We start from the raw sequence: 18,471 nt of genomic DNA, 5'->3' as shown, positions 1-18,471 counted from the left end.
TGTGTTTCTGTGAGGAAACCTGGAATACATGTACTGTTTGGGGTCGTGAGGACCAAGTTTGAGAATATGTATACTAGTATAATTATATAGACAATAGGGACAGATCAGGAAATTCCTGATAGACCCAGTGGGTTCAAATCGGTTGAGGTTAATTTTGGTTCACTCATCTGTTTTTTGAAGTCAAAATCCAGAATGTTTTATGAGAACAATTATCCAAAGTGCTTGAAAAAAAAAAAAAAAAAAAAAAAAAAACAGCTAGTGTTTTCTATAGAATATTTGTGGGTGTTATTGATGCAAGAAACAATACTAAATAATAGTAATAATTTCCAATTGCTAGCACAAAACACACAGCACAAGCATTTTGTTTTTTTTATTAAAGCCATCACAATATTATACATTCAGGGTGATCCAGGGATTTAAGTCACTAACATTAACCAGTACATGCTGACAATATATAAAGAGACAAAAATCCCCAGAAAAAGGAAAGTGCAACTGCTAAAGGCCATCATATAAGGGATCTGTGCAATCTATAGCATCAATACATGCTATACAAACGTAATTCTAAACTATTGAAAGCATATTTATTTAGTCAAGCTTAAGTTGTTGGAATGAGTCACGGGATACCATTAATAACACGATATGCGCTACATGTGAAATTAAAGCTTCAATAGCAACAACCTAAACCTTATATGTCTTCTCAGTATCAACTAAAACACTTCATGCTGGGTATGAGATGGTGAAGATATTTCCCCCAACCATATGTTTATAGAGATAAAATTAATGTACATGTATACAAAAATGAATTTTTAATAAATTGATTTGAAGTTGCATCTGAAAAGTGCAATGTAGGGCAGCCCCATTCTACACTGAAACACAAAATGTATTCTCAACAACCATCTGCTCACTGTGTATTTTGTCCGTCATAAAATAATGCACTATAATTCTACACCGAGCAGTGTTCGCTGTAGGCCAACACACTGATTTTGTGCAATATATAATGCACACCACCCCTGTTCCTTTGCAGGACAATTACACAGTATACTGCTTATGTGTATATATTTATTAGGCCACAATATCCCTACTTTACCAGATATAACTTATTTGTTATTAGTTTCACATCTACAAGAATAATGAGTTATTGCTTGACGTTTCTGATGAGCACATTCTTGTCAGGTCATAGTAGTCAATGCCATGCACACAAATAATATCCCTCTAAATTAGGTTTAGGAAACAAAAAGTTAAACCTCTCATGTTACATTAATTACCATTTCCACAGAAATCACTAAAATAACATTTACTTAGGGGTGTCCATTCTTTCCAAAGCTTGTGGAGACCTCCAGCAGATGTAAAATGTCCATAAAACATCAATGGATTTGCTCTAATGAAGAATTCCATCTGTCTTGTGATCTGCTTTATTTTTCTCGTTCTTCACTGAGCAGATGAAATATGTGAGTGTGTCCTTCTCATTCACGGGGAGTGTCCGGAAATGACCGCCAATTATCTAAATGAGACAAAATATGTTCATAAATATATAAACTGTAAGAGGCTATTGTTAAAATTTATTTTTTTGTCTCCAGAGTCTTCATCTCTCTGTGATAGAGATTATATATATATATATATATATATATATAGCTACAGGTTATATGATGACCTGTATAGTAGGTTTCGGAGATTAGTAAAAAGAGGTTATTCCAGTAGGATATAATTTGTGAACAGGACCCTTACAGTTACTTAGAGGCACCAATATGACCACACTGTTTCTAGGATCGAGGTTGTGGGGGACATACAGTGTCCATCTTGAATCATTTTTTTTTTAGTAGTACACTTTTACCCACATTTCTTAATCCAGAGGGTTCCCCGAAAACCATCTTGAGCGTTTCAACCACTGGTATTTGTGGGGTCGGAAATGTATGCTATAGAAGCAAACCTGTGCCTTTTTGTTTTGCCCTATATGCACAAGTTAAGTCCTGTTTATGATTTTCCATGTTGTATCTGGAAGTACTGACAGAACTTGGTGTTGAGGAGGGAGTGTTTCTTTTGTACTTCCACAATGTCAATGAAGGAAAGTCCCTGTAGTAAGGTGAAAGATGATCCTGATGTAATGCATTTTGAGATCTGTGGTGGAGGTTTATGGTACAATGCTTTGATTAGCTGGAGAAAATTTAATTTGAAGCTGTAGTGGGTTAAGACTTGGATTATAAAATAACCAGGTATGGAGATTTATTTAATTATCATTCAAACAAACAATGAAACATACATATATGTATATTTGTATGGGCACTTCATTTTATATTGATGACCTGGAGTAGCCCTGTCAATACTCAGACCTCAATTCCATTAAGATTTGTGGAATGTTGTAGACTATTAACTATTACCTAATGGTCCACATCCAACAGCACAAAAGAATGGGGGGAAAGGGGGGGGGGGGGGGGACTTTAATTGTCCAAATGTGCAAGGATGGTGTATTCTCAGATATAAAGCTGGGTACACACTAGCATACTAGATGATGTCTAGTGTGCCCGACATCACCGGCGACAGGACCCAGCACTGGTAAGTGCATACACACTTGTCGATGCGGGCAGCAACGGAGCGGGCCATGTTGCATTCAGCAGCATGGCCCTCGCTAACGACATCACCCGTCGGTCCTGCATGAAGGTCCAACAGGGGATGTCGCCAACAACGTGCAGGAGTGCGCATAGTCAGTGACATAGCAGGTACACACTAGACGATGTGCCCAATAGGTCGATCCGATCAGCTGGATCGGACGACATATCGTCTGGTGTGTACCCAGCATAACAGTAATTAAAGCTGCTTCTATCAGTGTTAAACCAAGGTGGATGGTAGAGAAAATAGAATTATTTAAAACAATCGTTGTTTTTTGTATGTGTAATCAAGCTAACAAATTAGTTCTACTTTACACTGTAAATGTAACAAATGCCAAAGGGAAGATCAGATTATACCTTGCTCCGTTTTGAATGTAAACTCAAAGTAAATTTCCTCCTATTCTGTACCTAGAGGCTGCGCAAAGCTGACAAAAAATGTCCATGAGTGTGAGCACTAGGTTCCATTTTGCTGGTGTCTCCATCTTCACTGTCAGCTATGCTGCACTGAGGGCATATTTACAGAACACATAGGGCTGTAACTAGGGGTGTTCGACATGTGCCGTTGCTTCCCAACAGCCCTTGCTAATGGCTAGCAGGGTGCCTGGAATGGCACCCTGCTGCCAGTGGCGCCCAGATCGTCCTTTGAACACTCCAGGTTGGCATCCTGCAGTCTGTGCAGCCACTTGGAGTGTCCTCAGAATGCTCCAGGCAGTGCTGAACTTCCAGTTGCTGACAGCCCCGTGCAACGTCATGATGTTATGCACTTAGGGGGCAGGGCCAGCACAGGGTGCCCAGCCAGCTAGTTACGGTGCTGGGCACTTCCATACAATTAATTGTGGCCACCACAAAGGGGCACTTTGTACTGTCTACTGATAACCTAAACAAGCCTGTGCTCGATCAATTTTGGGCTAGAATGGAGAACTGTGAGGAGACTGTACACTGGCATGTATTGTACTTTACTAAAAAAAAAATAAATACAAAAATATCATTTTAGTAATGCCAACAGCAGGGCCGCAACTAGGGGGGGGCTGGAGGTGCACGTGCACCGGGTGAGCTGCTGTACCTGGTGCCAGTGACCTCCAGCCCGGCGCTGCAGAGAGGCTCCAAGCCGGACATCCGCTGGTAATATTTATTACCAGCGGGCGCCCGGCTCCTTCTCTGCAGCGACGCGGTGTAGCCGGAGCCGGAGGCTGGAGTTCTCTCCCGAACTCCAGCTTCCGGCTCTCCCCACGGGCACTATGGGGGAGACGTCATGACATCTCCCCTATAGTTCCAAGGAGCAGCCGGCGGACCGGACGCGACGCTGGATGCAGGAGCGGGGTTCAAGGTAAGTATTTATTTTTTTAATAAACTGCACTACAGGGGCATTATTATGGGGGCAAGGGCATTACCACAGGGGCATTACTATGGGGGCATAGGCAATAAGGGGCATTACTAATGGGGCATGAGCACTACAGGGGCATTACTATTGGGGCATGGGCACTACAGGGGCATTACCACAGGGGCATTACTGTGGGGGCATGAGCACTACAGGGATATTACTATGGGGCATGGGCAATACAGGGGCATTACTATGAGAGCATGGGCACTACAGGGGCATTACTATGAAAGCATGGGCACTACAGGGAAATTAATATGGGAGCATGGGCACTACAGGGGCATTACTGTATGGTGGGCACTACAGGGGCATTACTATGGGGGTATTAACATATGGGCACTACTATGGGGCATTACAATATGGGCACTACTGCAGGGGGAATTACATGCGGGGCGCCAAATTACTGTCTTGCCCCTGGTGACAAAAATCCTAGTTTCGGCCCTGCCAACAGTATCAATACAAATGGCAGTACTTATTTAGAAAGTTCACTACTCTAGAAACATCAGTACTACAAAATAGTAACTCTAACATACCGAATCAAAATAAAACATTTTATGAAACATTGACACAACTGTGATATATTACAAATAAATTGTGTAGCTACCGCTCAATCGTTCAACATCACCAATCACATACATGGTTACTTACTTCAACAAGCTGTGCTTTATTCAGACCAGGCCTTGCTTGGAGTTTGAAATGGCGCTTATATCTTCTTAGTGTGTTTACTTGCAACTGGAAAAGGTCTACCTGGAAAATGGAAAAGGGTTTTCAGCATATAGATAGTCATTGCCTCAAACAATAGCACCACTAAGAGGTTACAGCAAGGATTGTTTTTATGGGTTCTGACTTTATGATACCATTGAAAATTTCTTTATTACTTATAGTGTCCGCCAGAACCCTTACCACAAAAAAAAACACATTAAATTAGTTGCAGCATATAAGCTTTAAGGTTTGTTTTTTTAACTACCACTTTATATGTTTGTAAAAAGCTATTTGGACATACAATTCTGGAGCTAGAAGCTTTTCCAATCTCATTCTGGCAAGAATGAAAAGTAGTTTATTTAATAACAGGGGGCTAATTCAGGGATGTATGTTAAACCAATGCTTACACACGTCTCCAAAGTTTTTAGATTTGTGCATGCACAGAAGCCGCACTGTACATGTGCAAATCTGGGGCTCACTCGCAGTGACCCAAATGCTGCAGCGTGATTGACATGCTGCAGGAGTTTGGGGGCGGTGTCAGGAAGAGTTACAGAAAACGGGGGCGTCGGCCCGGTTTTCTGGGTATGCTGAAGCCAGTGGCCAAATCCTTGGACGCAGCTTTACTGACCCTGGCTGCATAATTTAACCATACATCCTGAGTAACCGGAGGGCTACTCAGATGTCCGATGGTCAGAGTTGATCCGTCACTGCAATTGCAATTTAAAAAGAACTTGTCACCAGGGAGAATATATGTTTTATCCACCATGTAGTGCACTATGCGTTTACCCTGTCCCAGAAGAAAGTCAGTGATTTAATGTGCTCTAAAGCGAAACTGTTCATATTCGGTTTCTGAGTACAACTTCACACTCTTCCCAAGGCTGGCAAGTAGCAGGTAATCTTTTCACTGTAATGGTCTAATATTACATAAACAATTTACACACAACTACTCTCCCAGAATGTCGGGGAGACTCTCCCGCACTCCTGGATGCCGTACTCTTCCCCAGGGTAGTGGGTAGTCAGGGGTCTTGGTTCAATTTAAAACATTGTGCCCCCTCTCCTCCCACACCCACCTTCACCACCAATTGAAAAGCTTAAGTATTAAATAATTAGGCAGACATCTGGGTTTCATTTACAGTTATGTCTATTTATGGGGCTAAAAGACACATATTTCAGTATTGCTCATGCAGACATACAAGAATATATTTGTTTCTAGTTTGGAGCATATCTTAAGCTGGGTAGACGCTATATGATCTATTGTCCAATATATCGTTCCGACATATATATTGTACACATCGTATAGTATGTATGCCCGATCCATCATTCATCCCATTGTCCTATCTGCTGCATTGCACGTCAGATGGGAAAGGCAATGAGCGAGGTGGTGCACATCATGTAGTGTGTATGCACAACTGTGACTTTTTCATGTTTTATTCAACAAGTCTATGGTACATGCAGATTTATTTAACAAAATGATGCAAAAAGCAGGAATGTAGATACATCTAGCAACCACAAAGATATTAGGTGAAATGATTGTATAGCTAGTTTAATTGCAGCTGTAGTATATTCACAACATCATTAAATAAACCTGTTGTTTTTAACTGATGTTGTATCATAATGTCCCTTAAAAATATATACATTAGTATAGTGCCTTTTTGAAGCACTGTAGCCATGCTAAGTTTACCCACATTGATTTCTTTTGTACTTACAAAACAGTAATAAGTAATGGGTAAGTTCAACAGAAAGATAATCAATAGACAAATCAAGCTGGAAAGTTATACACTGTTATAAAAATCACATTTTATATTTCCGACCTCAACATTTCTTTGTTTTTTTAGTGGATGCAGCTATTTTATTTATTTTGTAGGTGAAACCCTCTCCTCTCAGCTGAACTGTAGGTGTTCTACATTGAAAACCATGACTCTTCCATAAAATTCACCCATGCCAACGCTAATAATAGTAACTTCTCCAGATCCAGCAACTTGGAGAGATTTTGATTAAATACACAGTTCAGTGCATAAAGCTTATTAGGCAGCTTCCACAAGGCCTGGCAGCCATCTAATCAGCTTTACAGATCTGCAGGTAGTAGCGGATTCTTTCAGACTTCTTAGTCACAATAAGTAATCATTCTTGGTGCCAGCAGGAATAAATCTTGCTACAACTTTGAGATTCTATCACCGGGGTTATGTCAATTGGAGGTCAATAAAAAAAAAAAAAAAAAGTTAGAGACATTGGGGCAGATGTATGAAACTCTGGAAAGAGATAAAGTGCAGAGTGATAAACGACCAACCAATCAGCTCCCAACTGTCATGTTACAGGCTGTGTTTGAAAATGACAGTTGGGAGCTGATTGTTTGGTCATTTATCACTCTGCACTTTATCACTTTCCAGAGCTTCATACATCTGCCCTAATGTCCTATGATACCTAAAATATATACATTTTATATACGGTCTTTATGCTAAACTAAATGGCTCTGCAGTTGAAGTACAAAATCTACATCTTAAATACATGTAATTTGCCTGCGTAGCATTTGTGAGAGTACATATGGAAGGAAAATCATCTGAGAAAACTGGTTGTTCATTGCTGTGTGATCAATGCAATGGGCAGCATTACAGCGACTGTGCTATAGGCCCGGAGACAAAGGAGGCTCAGAAATACTCTGCTTTTTTTGAGAGCAGGGGAAAGGGAGACTAAAGAGGCATCGCTGGGCCCATATGCTAATTTATCTATGGTGCTCAGGAATGGACTGTTCCGCTCCTGATCACAGGCTGGAGGTTACATGAAAGTCTACCAATATCTTTTTGGAGTGTGGTAGTAAACATGGGTAGAACATATAAACTCCAGACAGATGGATCACTGCTGTGAATTAAACCCATGATTCACTCCACTCCTCTTTGTCCTGTCACAGGATGCTGCTCTGTACCACCTTCATTCAGGGTAACATAGTGTACAGACATTTGTAAACAGTCTAGTATACTGAAAGTTAGTAAACAGCAATTGGAAATGGTAGACTGTGTGTATGGTTTAATATAAAAAAAATAAATAAAAGTGATCAGAAAGGTGTACCTCTGGGGTATCTGCATCATGTACCGGGGAGTCACCTTCATCATCATCACTACCCTTCCTTTTTCGTCTGTTTCTTACACTCTGAATTAAGTTCTTGTGGAAATCGCAAATATAAAGATGTCTCGCCTAAGTAAATATAAACACAAACAGAATGACAATCACACATAGGCAATTAGATATAACCAAACTGTTCTAAAGACAATAAACCAAGAAGGACATTATAATGTATGAAAGCGTTGAGCTGCACTGAAGTTATTGTAATATTACCTTCTTATGCTTGTAAATTGAAATATAATAATACAGTACATTTAAATGGATATTAGAAGTTACCTAGTAGTTCCATGAGAACATACAGCGTTTCTTTACACAGGATAAAGAAACAAACAGGTTTTTAGTCTATTTAAATCAGTGTATCCCAAACTTTTCCAGCTGCCGCCTACTTGGTGCAGGGAAAAAGTCCTGTCACTTGGCACTCTTGTGCCCCTCTAATATTTATCTGCTCTTCTTACACCCCTCTATTCTATCCATTTACTTCCCCCTTTGATAAACATAATTATTCCTCCACACACACACCCACCCCTATTCTATCAGATAAACTCTCCTTTCTACAGCAATTCACTCAAACGTATTTATTTTATATTCATACTCAAGAAACAATCCAACATTACTGTGTACCTGGTTCATATACCACTAAGCACAATTCCCACTGTATTCTGACTGGACAAGTATGCAATATATGTACCCTTATGTATCAAATTCCTATTTCATATTTTGCAACTTGCCAGCTCTTTGCTGGAAATTCAACTAGGCGACAGGTTCTGTAGGAGACTGTAAAGCTGTACTTCTGCTCGTATCGCTGGATATTATAGTACCGGAACCATCGCCTACTTTTGCTCACATCTCAGAGGTGCACTGGTGTATTAATTCCATTACGTACGTCCTTGCTCTAAACTGAATCTGCCCCATTTGTCTGTTAATAACCATTCTCCTTTTATTACTGTATGACCCAATTGTAAAATGCTGCAGAATATGCATACGCTGTTAATCAGTTAATATAAGACATATAGTTGATAAATCAACTTGACAACATAATTAGATTATCTCATAAAACCTTGACACACATATAATAGATATAAGGAGGATATTTACGGGTATGTAATAATGACAGACACCAAGCTGCCTTCTTATTGACTCACAAGCCACCCCTTTGCCTGAGTCCCCATTATTCCTGATAAGGATATAATGGTGCGGCAGTGCACCCTGTGTCAACTCCACCCCTAACACTGTGACATCATGATGTAACGCCTAGGGGGCAGAGTCGCTATCTCCAAGAATTGGAGAGTGTCTGTCCGAAGCATCCCTTGGACCTTTTGGGCGTCTCTGCAGTAGCAATTATTTCACACCTGCCAGCACGTCCAGTACCCTATCACACCTTTACCGCTCAGCAACAACCTAAGGCAATATGCCGCCCACAGGGGACAGTAGCTCCTACTTTGGGAATCAGTGATTTAAATCTATAGCAATAGCGCAGTAACCGCTGCTTGCCATCCATCAAATTGTACATTTATAAAGAAGTGAGCAGCATATTCCATTGGTTTTAGTAACATTTATTTTAGGCATATTTCCCATTGCTAAGTGTCGCACACATAGGTGTTTTGATCATATGGTCCTGAGATAACACCTAATTGTGGCAAGCCTTATGATTCCACGAGAATTTTTCAGACAAGCATATAAAAAAATGGAAAGAAAAAACAACATACAATAGTGTAATACTGTTTAACATAAGTATCAAATAACGAAAGACAATTGCTGGTCCTAATCTATGTTGTTAGCATTATCGGGGATACCCTCCACTCATTAAACTCACAGCCACAAACTTGCGTATAGATCTCTTAAGGGTATCTTTCTCTCATCCCCCTTTAGATATGTAATAGATAATAATTCAGGGTTACCCCCTATACATCACACTCACGATTTCCTCCTTAGGACATTCGGCGTATCTCAAATTCTTGAAGGATTTCTCCGACACTTTGTTTAATTTATTCTCACTTTATTGACTCCAATGCAAAAAAAGTTGAAGATTCTTTTATTCAACAGCATAAAGTTCCAAAAGAAATTTTGAAAACTAAGTGTGTCCCCACCGGGTAGAGATTAAATCATACTGGACCATCAGATGTTAGGGATCCAAAATTGTAGTCCAAAGTACGACAATTCTCTTTCCTTAGTGAGTAAAAATTCCAAAACTAACGGCCAGTATTCCCCACCAACGCGTTTCGACCCACCAGAAGGGTTTTTTTTCAAGGTTTAGGGGATATCTGGCTTTCTCCCTATATATACCCTGCTAATTACCTCCATAAACTAATCATCCTATCTCTGTCAACCAAAAAGCCTTGCAACATGGCTACACATGGTCTAGTGTTAACAAACAGTCAAAAAAGTCAATACATGTTAACTGGTCCCACTATTTCCCGCCTTTCTCTGGCAGTAAAACCGGAAGTGACGTCATCTCCGAAGGTCCCATGCGGACGCGTGTTTACTATGCACCTCCGGGTCATGACATCTCACCGGAAGTGACGCATCGTTCTTTGTTGTATTCACACTCTGACCAAAACTGGATCTCACACGGCAGCCGTAGGAGTCCAATGTCCTTAGCTTTAAGCAGCCATATTGCTGTGGGCTTTATATATATCCAAGTGTATAACTAATAAAACACTTGGAGATATACAAAGCCCACAGCAATATGGCTGCTTAAAGCTAAGGCCATTGGACTCCTACAAAATGGACGCCATGTGACATCCGGTTTTGGTCAGAGTGTGAATACAACAAAGAACGAGGCGTCACTTCCGGTGTGACGGCATAGCCCGGAAGTGCATGGTAAACCCTCTCCTCTTGGGGTGGAGCAGGATCATGGATGAATTTGGTTGCTTAATTTGTTTCTATGGAAACTACATCAAGTTTAGCCCTTATGCCAATCAAAGTAGGTGGTCCTGACTCAATCCTTTTATAAAGGGGTCCAGTTCTTTGTATATCTTCTCTAATGGTTGGCCAAGTCCATCTGTTGTGACTGACCACACCCCTTAAGTTTGGGCTCTTACCCCTACATTCCCTGGTGGACCCTTCTTGTCCCAGTCCAACACTGTGTAGACACTCAAACAAGCTGCAGTGATCCAAGTCATATTAAGCCACAGTGCCCCCAGTTCACATTTATGCCGTACAGTGCCACCAGTTCAACTTATTCCACAGTATCACTGGTGCCACTCAAAACCTTCTTGTTCCTCCCATTCAGCTCCTCCAACCCGCACTGACAATGTTGCCTGTCACAGCTTCATTTGTTGAAGCCTGTACCCTCATGGGTCAGTCTGATGCTGGTGATGTAGCAGTGTGTGGAGAGCCCAGGGTAACCGTCCTAACTGCCCAGTGAATGAGAACCTCACTATAATAATGATTGAACATTGCTGTTATTAACCTCTTCACAGCTGAGAAGTGGGACTCGTCATCTGCATTTACTTTGCAACTGAAGATGACAAGTCTCACTCATTGCATGCAGCAAAGGGCCCCATTTATATGCACAAATCATGGACAGACAGTGAGGTAGGTTCTGGGTACTAAAGCAGACACACAAGGGTGCTGACAGCAGTTTTGTGAGAAAGAGCAAGCTTTAGGATAGGGTAAGGACTATAAATCCTACCAAAACAGTGATCATCAGATCTTGAGTCAAGTAACAAGAAAAAGAAGTGGTCCCCTCATTTAATGTGGTAGGTTTTCTAGTTAGAAAAAATGGTAGCATTTGTTGGACTACCAAATTACTCCTACAAATTGCTTCCATTTGCAGCTTTGAATAGTTGGATGAATGCCATAACAACCACAACATATTTCTTTCTGGCATTTACCAAAAAAAAAAAAAAAAAGAAATAAGTCATATTTGCTTTCTTTGTACTCTATTGCTATTTCAATAATAAAAATATATAGTCAATATGGTTACATTTATTTAACATGTTAGATGGAGCAAAGAGACTCATGGGGCGGGATGTACTAAGCATTGCCACTTATTGGCATTAACGCCGGTATGTACCTAGAAATGCGCAAAGGACAGCTGTCTATAAGAGCTGTCCTTTGTGATAGAGGAACTTCTGGGTTTATGGTCCAGAAGTCTCTCTGGCATCCCTCTGCGCATGCGCAGAATGACACGCGCTGCAGGGAACACTGGGTGGGATCCGACTGGATTCACTAAGTGCAAAATGCAAAAAAGTCCATAGGCTTCTATCGGGCAGTACCCACCAGCAAAGCTCCGGAATTTATTGCATTCTGGAGCTTAGTACATATGGAAAATGCGACCACATTCCGAGAATGGCAATTTTTGGCCACATTTTCCTTTTTGCACATCCCGCCCATGGTATTTTATAGATGAACAAGGTCTTCTGAAAAAAAAAAAAAAAAGAGAGGTATAATTTGTGTGGGTTCGGCTTAAAACGTAAAAAGAACTTGTGAAATTGATTTTGAAATGTGACAAACGCAAAATGTCGAAAAATGGGTTCAACGCAGGAATGAGAAAACCCTCAGCCACTAAGGACTATGAGGGATGCAATGCTTTAATTATGGTGTTATACTCATGGAAGGTAGTTTTGGTGAAATATTATATTTTTCTATTTCATACCAACCAATCTGGTTCATTTTATATACATATACTAGTGAGATCATTCTAATCTAAATTAATGCCTCAAAAGAATTGTAAAAGATATCTCAACTATCCCCATGTGACTAAAGGTGCATACACACGGATGGTTGGACAGAAAATATTTACAACTAGTTGATTGGTTGGAATGAAAATCTGGTAAGGGATGCATGATAATGACAATCAGCAACTTGTTCCCAAATGCCGGAAAATGGACAAAAACTGTTGTTTGAACAAATTGTTTATATCAAACATTTAACAAACTTGTCTGACGGCCATTTTCATCTGCTTTCTGGCATTTAGGAGTAAATTGCAGATCATCAGGTACTCCCATACCTTACCAGATTTTCATCTGGGTTGCCATGTTTAGTTTGTAGTAAACAACCCACACACTATATATGACCATACGTTGTTTTATATACATTCCAAAAGTTCTACTCATAACATGTATGTTATGTTAATGCAGCTATCTAAAGTAATAACAATTAAACAAAGAACTGGGACTTGCCCACCTGCTTCAGACAAGATGTGGGCTTGATATGCATTTTCCTATATAGCATGCTATGTTGCGGTCTAGAGGTAGTTTTCAGTCAAACATAAACAGTGACTTCTGCAGGAATGACAAATGTAGCTGCAAACACTACACATGATGATGAGGAACAGTCAAAGCAAATAAACAATGCGTCTGTCTGATTAAATTGTAGGGATCACTGTCATACATTGTTAAAATCTTATTTGTACACAACAGATCGCTGTCACTGTCTAAACATCACAATATAAATGTAGTAAGGAGCATGGGGCCTATAATAAGTACTGATCATACAATAAACCTACTGTATGAGAACCTATTTGTATTGGAGATGAGAGGACTGGCTACAGTTAAGGGAGAGTATTTGTTTAGTAGCTACAAGGCAAAAATAACATTTGAATCAATATTAGCAAAACACATTTAGCATTGATCTTTAAGTAGTAACATTGCTTTAGTACTGTAGCTCCACTTATTATAAATGTTAAAGTAGCTAAAGAAAATATTTTTGTTACAAATCAAAAGTAAAAGGTTCCAGAAAAGATCCAAATGATGTACAAGATTACCTATTTTGTTATGGAGGAAAAACACATGACCAGGAAAACAATGTATGAGACATCAGACAGGACTGAGACAAAGACAGCAGCAGCAGCAGGCAATGAGGAGGATCATTACACAATCTGTGGGAAGTTCTGGAGCTATACAAAGACGTAATATAATATTCCACAGCAGATTTCCATCAATTTAAACTACAAATCCCAGCAGTGTGTCGTAGGGACTAACATATACAGTCCTGGAGTTTGTAACAAGCAAAAACAAAGCCCGTGGCAGTCAGTATGGGTTTCCCCACGTGTCACCAAACATGGCAGTCAGTGCACATAAAACATACTACAACACTACGGCTATGGTAAGGACCTGCTCGGTGTATGTGTGATGAGGAAGCTCAGTCACAAGGCTTAGCGTGTTGCATGCACTCACTGCACATACACAGGGTCTGACTGCAGCATACACGCCGGTGTAACATGACACTGACTACAGGAACTACACAGACACACAACAAACGTGTGCAGAGCAGATCAGACCGCGTGTGCATGTGCCCGCTCCCTGTGTGCAGAGCAGATCAGACCCCGTGTGCATGTGCCAGCTCCCTGTGTGCAGAGCAGGTCAGACCGCGTGTGCATGTGCCAGCTCCCTGTGTGCAGAGCAGGTCAGACCCCGTGTGCATGTGCCCGCTCCCTGTGTGCAGAGCAGATCAGACCCCGTGTGCATGTGCCAGCTCCCTGTGTGCAGAGCAGGTCAGACCGCGTGTGCATGTGCCAGCTCTCTGTGTGCAGAGCAGGTCAGACCCCGTGTGCATGTGCCAGCTCCCTGTGTGCAGAGCAGGTCAGACCGCGTGTGCATGTGCCAGCTCCCTGTGTGCAGAGCAGGTCAGACCCCGTGTGCATGTGCCAGCTCCCTGTGTGCAGAGCAGGTCAGACCCCGTGTGCATGTGTCAGCTCCCTGTGTGCAGGGCAGGTCAGACCCCGTGTGCATGTGCCAGCTCCCTCTGTGCATGTGCCGACTCCCTGTGTGCAGAGCAAGTCAGACCGCGTGTGCAGGTGCCAACTCCCTGTGTGCAGAGCAGGTCAGACCCCGTGTGCATGTGCCAGCTCCCTCTGTGCATGTGCCAACTCCCTGTAGGTAGAGCAGGTCAGACCGCGTGTGCATGTGCCAACTCCCTGTGTGCAGAGCAGGTCAGACCCCGTGTGCATGTGCCAGCACCCTGTGTGCAGGGTAGGTCAGACCCCGTGTGCATGTGCCAACTCCCTGTATGTAGAGCAGGTCAGACCCCGTGTGCATGTGCCATCTCCCTGTGTGCACTAGTATGTTGAGCTAATGAGCGTGCACTAAGTAGTACGCTGCGGACAGTGTGCACAGCTACTTGTTCATTCCAGGCAATGTTCTTATTAATCCCCCTTTTATTCAGCTGAGCTCTCACTTCCTCCCTGCAGCAACAAGCACGCTAGCGGCATCCAGCAGGGTAATGAGCGACTGCAGAACCGAGAGAAGGAACAAAAGCAGAGTCCGTCCCCGGCTGCACAGTGCCATACCCCTCCCCTCACTCCACGGCAATATGAAACACACACATTACACTGGGGGCCACCACGTAATAACACGGACACACAAAGTGCAGGACTGGTGTGACATGCAGTCACCATGTTAGTGTCTGTCTCAGAGAGGCTCACAAAGGAGAGACAGCCTGCGTACAGTACACTAGTCTAATTACCATACTACACAGACTGCCAGTCACAGACAGGGGACAGGAGGGGGAGGAGTGTTCCTGTGAGCACAGAGCAACAACAATTACACGCAGCCAGCAGCAGAGAAGTTGGAAAGCAGCTGTGTGACAAAGTAGCGAGTACATGTTATTATTATACTGTATAACCACATACAGCACAGCCCGGCCAGGGAGCATGTTATTATACTGTATAACCTCATACAGCACAGCCCCGGCCAGGGAGCATGTTATTATACTGTATAACCACATACAGCACAGCCCCGGCCGGGGAGCATGTTATTATACTGTATAACCACATACAGCATAGCCCCGGCCAGGGAGCATGTTATTATACTGTATAACCACATACAGCACAGCCCCGGCCGGGGAGCATGTTATTATACTATATAACCACATACAGCATAGCCCCGGCCAGGGAGCATGTTATTATACTGTATATCCACATACAGCACAGCCCCGGCCGGGGAGCATGTTATTATACTATATAACCACATACAGCATAGCCCCGGCCAGGGAGCATGTTATTATACTGTATATCCACATACAGCACAGCCCCGGCCGGGGAGCATGTTATTATACTATATAACCACATACAGCATAGCCCCGGCCAGGGAGCATGTTATTATACTGTATAACCACATACAGCACAGCCCCGGCTGGAGAGCATGTTATTATACTGTATAACCACATACAGCACAGCCCCGGCCAGGGAGCATGTTATTATACTGTATATCCACATACAGCACAGCCCCGGCCAGGGAGCATGTTATTATACTGTATATCCACATACAGCACAGCCCCGGCTGGAGAGCCTGTTATTATTATACTGTATAACCACATATCACGGCGACGGTAGGAGTGCATGTTCTTACACCATATAGCCAGAGCACAGCCCCGACCGGAATGCATGTTGTTACTGTCTGACCTGACCACACGCAGGCTGCCAGTATCATTCACCATCACTCATACTAAGCAGGCGCCCGGGCTAGTTTGTTGTTTTCCCCCGATTGCCGGCCTCTGTCCCCACTGCAGCCCTAATTCCACACTGCTACACCATAACACACTGAGCTGGCCCCAGCTCCCCCAACGCCCGGAGCGCTGCATAAAGTGGCAACAATGCATCAGTGACTCTGGGGGAGTGCAGGGCACCGGTTGGCACACACCTGTATTATGCACCGGGCAGAATGAGGGAGGGAGAGTGCCTGGGTAACACACGGGGGGTACTTACTGTTTTGTCCAGGTCTATCTTCACCTTCTTCTGGGAAATGCTTTTCTGGATCCTTTTGCTGAAGCTGGCATTGCCCGCAGGCCGGGGGCACCTCTCCCCCTCGTCCCGCAGGCAGCACAGCTGCCCATTCAGAGGACCAAGAGTGACTGCAGGGACCGGGGTGGTGGCGGCTGCTGCTGCTGCGGCAGCTATAGGGGAGGTGACCTCTCCGCCACTGTCCCGGTGTAACTCCTCGGGAGGGAATCCGTTCATCATGATGTGTGTGTGAGGGTGTGAAAACTGGCTTTGTGTCCTTCCTTGCTGATCCTGTACGTGGCTAGTATGTGTGTACACTGCGGCTATATGTGTACACGTGATAGAGCAACAACAAAGTCTGCAACAGCAAATGGAGAGTGTGTAGTAGCTACTACCTGCTGGCAATGTGTGTACAGTGTTTCTGTGTCCCAGTGCATTACATTCATTGCAAGGTTACACTGCTCGCTGCTCCCGCCCCTTTCCCAGCAAACCACGCCCACTTTCACTCTCCATATAAACTCTGCAACGTACACAGCACACACAGGGCTGCTGATGATGATCAACAAACTTGTTTATGCCGCGCCATATACCATTGGCATTGTGAATACTTAAATATAATTGAGTAATTCTACATCCCACATGCTATTTACACCCATCAGCAGAGAGTATATAGCACTTTATTCTTCTTCCCTATATTCAGTGAAACATACCAATACTAGTGATTACTGTATGCAATGTGAACCTTTTGAGTTGCCTTGTGCCAAGTAACAAAGTGATATAAATTGCTAAATATACTGAAGAACACTAATTACCTTTGGTAAAAGAAAAGAGGTGTTTTTCGTTTCTATATAAAGGAGTGGCCAGTCCTCTGTAATAAATAAAAAATGTGGCAAGGTCATGTTTTTCTATTGCACAACCATTAGTATTAAGGTGAGCATAGGCAGATCCAGCTGTTCAATCAAAGTGCTGTATGGAGCCAAACTAGAACAGAACTAGGGCCGTATTCAATTGCAGCGAAAAGCCGTTTTCAGCTCAAAAGTATCTCCGGTGATGTCATTTCGACAGGCGAGAACTTATCCCTGTAATCAATTCCAAAGACTTTTCGCCAGTGCGAAAAGTCTGCGCCTTGTAACCAGTGGAAAAGATTCACCTATGAATAAGTGCAGATTTGCGGTTTTGGGGTGCACATTCTGAAAACTCCCCAGCACCCTTTGGATAGTCCCCAAAAGGTAAACTGTGTCAAAAAAATTGAAAAAAAACTTTGGAACACCCCTAAAAAGTACTTTTGTCCCCCAAGTATGTCCCAGGTGTTTTTTTGATTGCAGGTGATTGCTGAAGGTGCGGTTTTTTACGTCTTTTTAAAACATCACTTTAGCGATTTTTAACCATGCTTGCACCCATTTTCATGTACACCAAATTTGCTGGGACTACTGATTTTTGCCCAAAAAAACCTTGCTATATACTTTTCTTCACCACTTGTGCAAAGACACTAATTAGCAGCTATTGAGAGCATTTAAGCACCATAAGGTCTTCAGCAGGCCTATTCGGGGGTATCCATAGTGATCCCCAATGTCAGTGCATGTTTTGGGGGATATCAGGCTGATTCCCCAAGTCTGACAGGACTTTTAGTTAGGTCCGAATTCGCCAGGTTGCGTTTTTGCCGATTTGGAATTGAATACGGGGATAAGCGGGGATGAGCGTGATACTTTTCCACATGCAAAACCAGTGATGACGGGAAAAACCTTGGCAGCCGGACTTTTTGCACCAAATTGAATACGGGCTTTAGGGCCGTATTGAATTGCTGGCGAAAAGCCGTTTTCGGCGAAAAAGTATCGCCAGTGACGTCATTTCGCCAGGCGAGAACTTCTCCCTGTATTCAATTCCAAAGACTTTTCGCCGGTGCAAAAAGTCTGCGCATTGTAACCAGCGGAAAAGATTCGCCTATGAATAGGGGTCAGAAAAAAGTGCAAAATTGTGGTTTTGGGGTGCACACTTCTGAAAACCCC

General features: G+C 42.7%; 1 protein-coding gene across 1 annotated transcript; it reads right to left on the bottom strand.

The window, feature by feature from the left end:
* Positions 1-355: 355 nt before the first annotated feature.
* On the bottom strand, positions 356-16,897 carry SAP30 (Sin3A associated protein 30). Its single transcript, XM_088448466.1, has 4 exons — positions 16,451-16,897; positions 7,747-7,872; positions 4,630-4,728; positions 356-1,501 (listed from the first exon to the last, which is right to left on the bottom strand). The coding sequence occupies exons 1-4, from the start codon at positions 16,703-16,705 to the stop codon at positions 1,379-1,381; spliced, it is 603 nt and encodes a 200-aa protein (XP_088304592.1). The 5' UTR covers positions 16,706-16,897; the 3' UTR covers positions 356-1,378.
* Between the last annotated feature and the right edge of the window lie 1,574 nt (positions 16,898-18,471).

Source organism: Taudactylus pleione, unplaced genomic scaffold, assembly GCF_031769625.1.
Source record: "Taudactylus pleione unplaced genomic scaffold, aTauple2 ptg000021l, whole genome shotgun sequence".
Classification (NCBI taxonomy): Eukaryota; Metazoa; Chordata; class Amphibia; order Anura; family Myobatrachidae; genus Taudactylus; species Taudactylus pleione.
The sequence above is the reverse complement of the archived record's forward strand: the minus strand, read 5'-3'. Positions and strand labels throughout refer to the sequence as shown.

Coding starts and splice junctions, on each gene's coding strand:
- SAP30 (XM_088448466.1), bottom strand. CDS start 16,705: ATGATGAACGGATTCCCTCCCGAGGAGTTACACCGGGACAGTGGCGGA. Junction 7,873..16,450: donor AGATAGACCTGGACAAAACA/GTAAGTACCCCC, acceptor ATATTTACTTAG/GCGAGACATCTTTATATTTG. Junction 1,502..4,629: donor ATAAAGCACAGCTTGTTGAA/GTAAGTAACCAT, acceptor TGTCTCATTTAG/ATAATTGGCGGTCATTTCCG.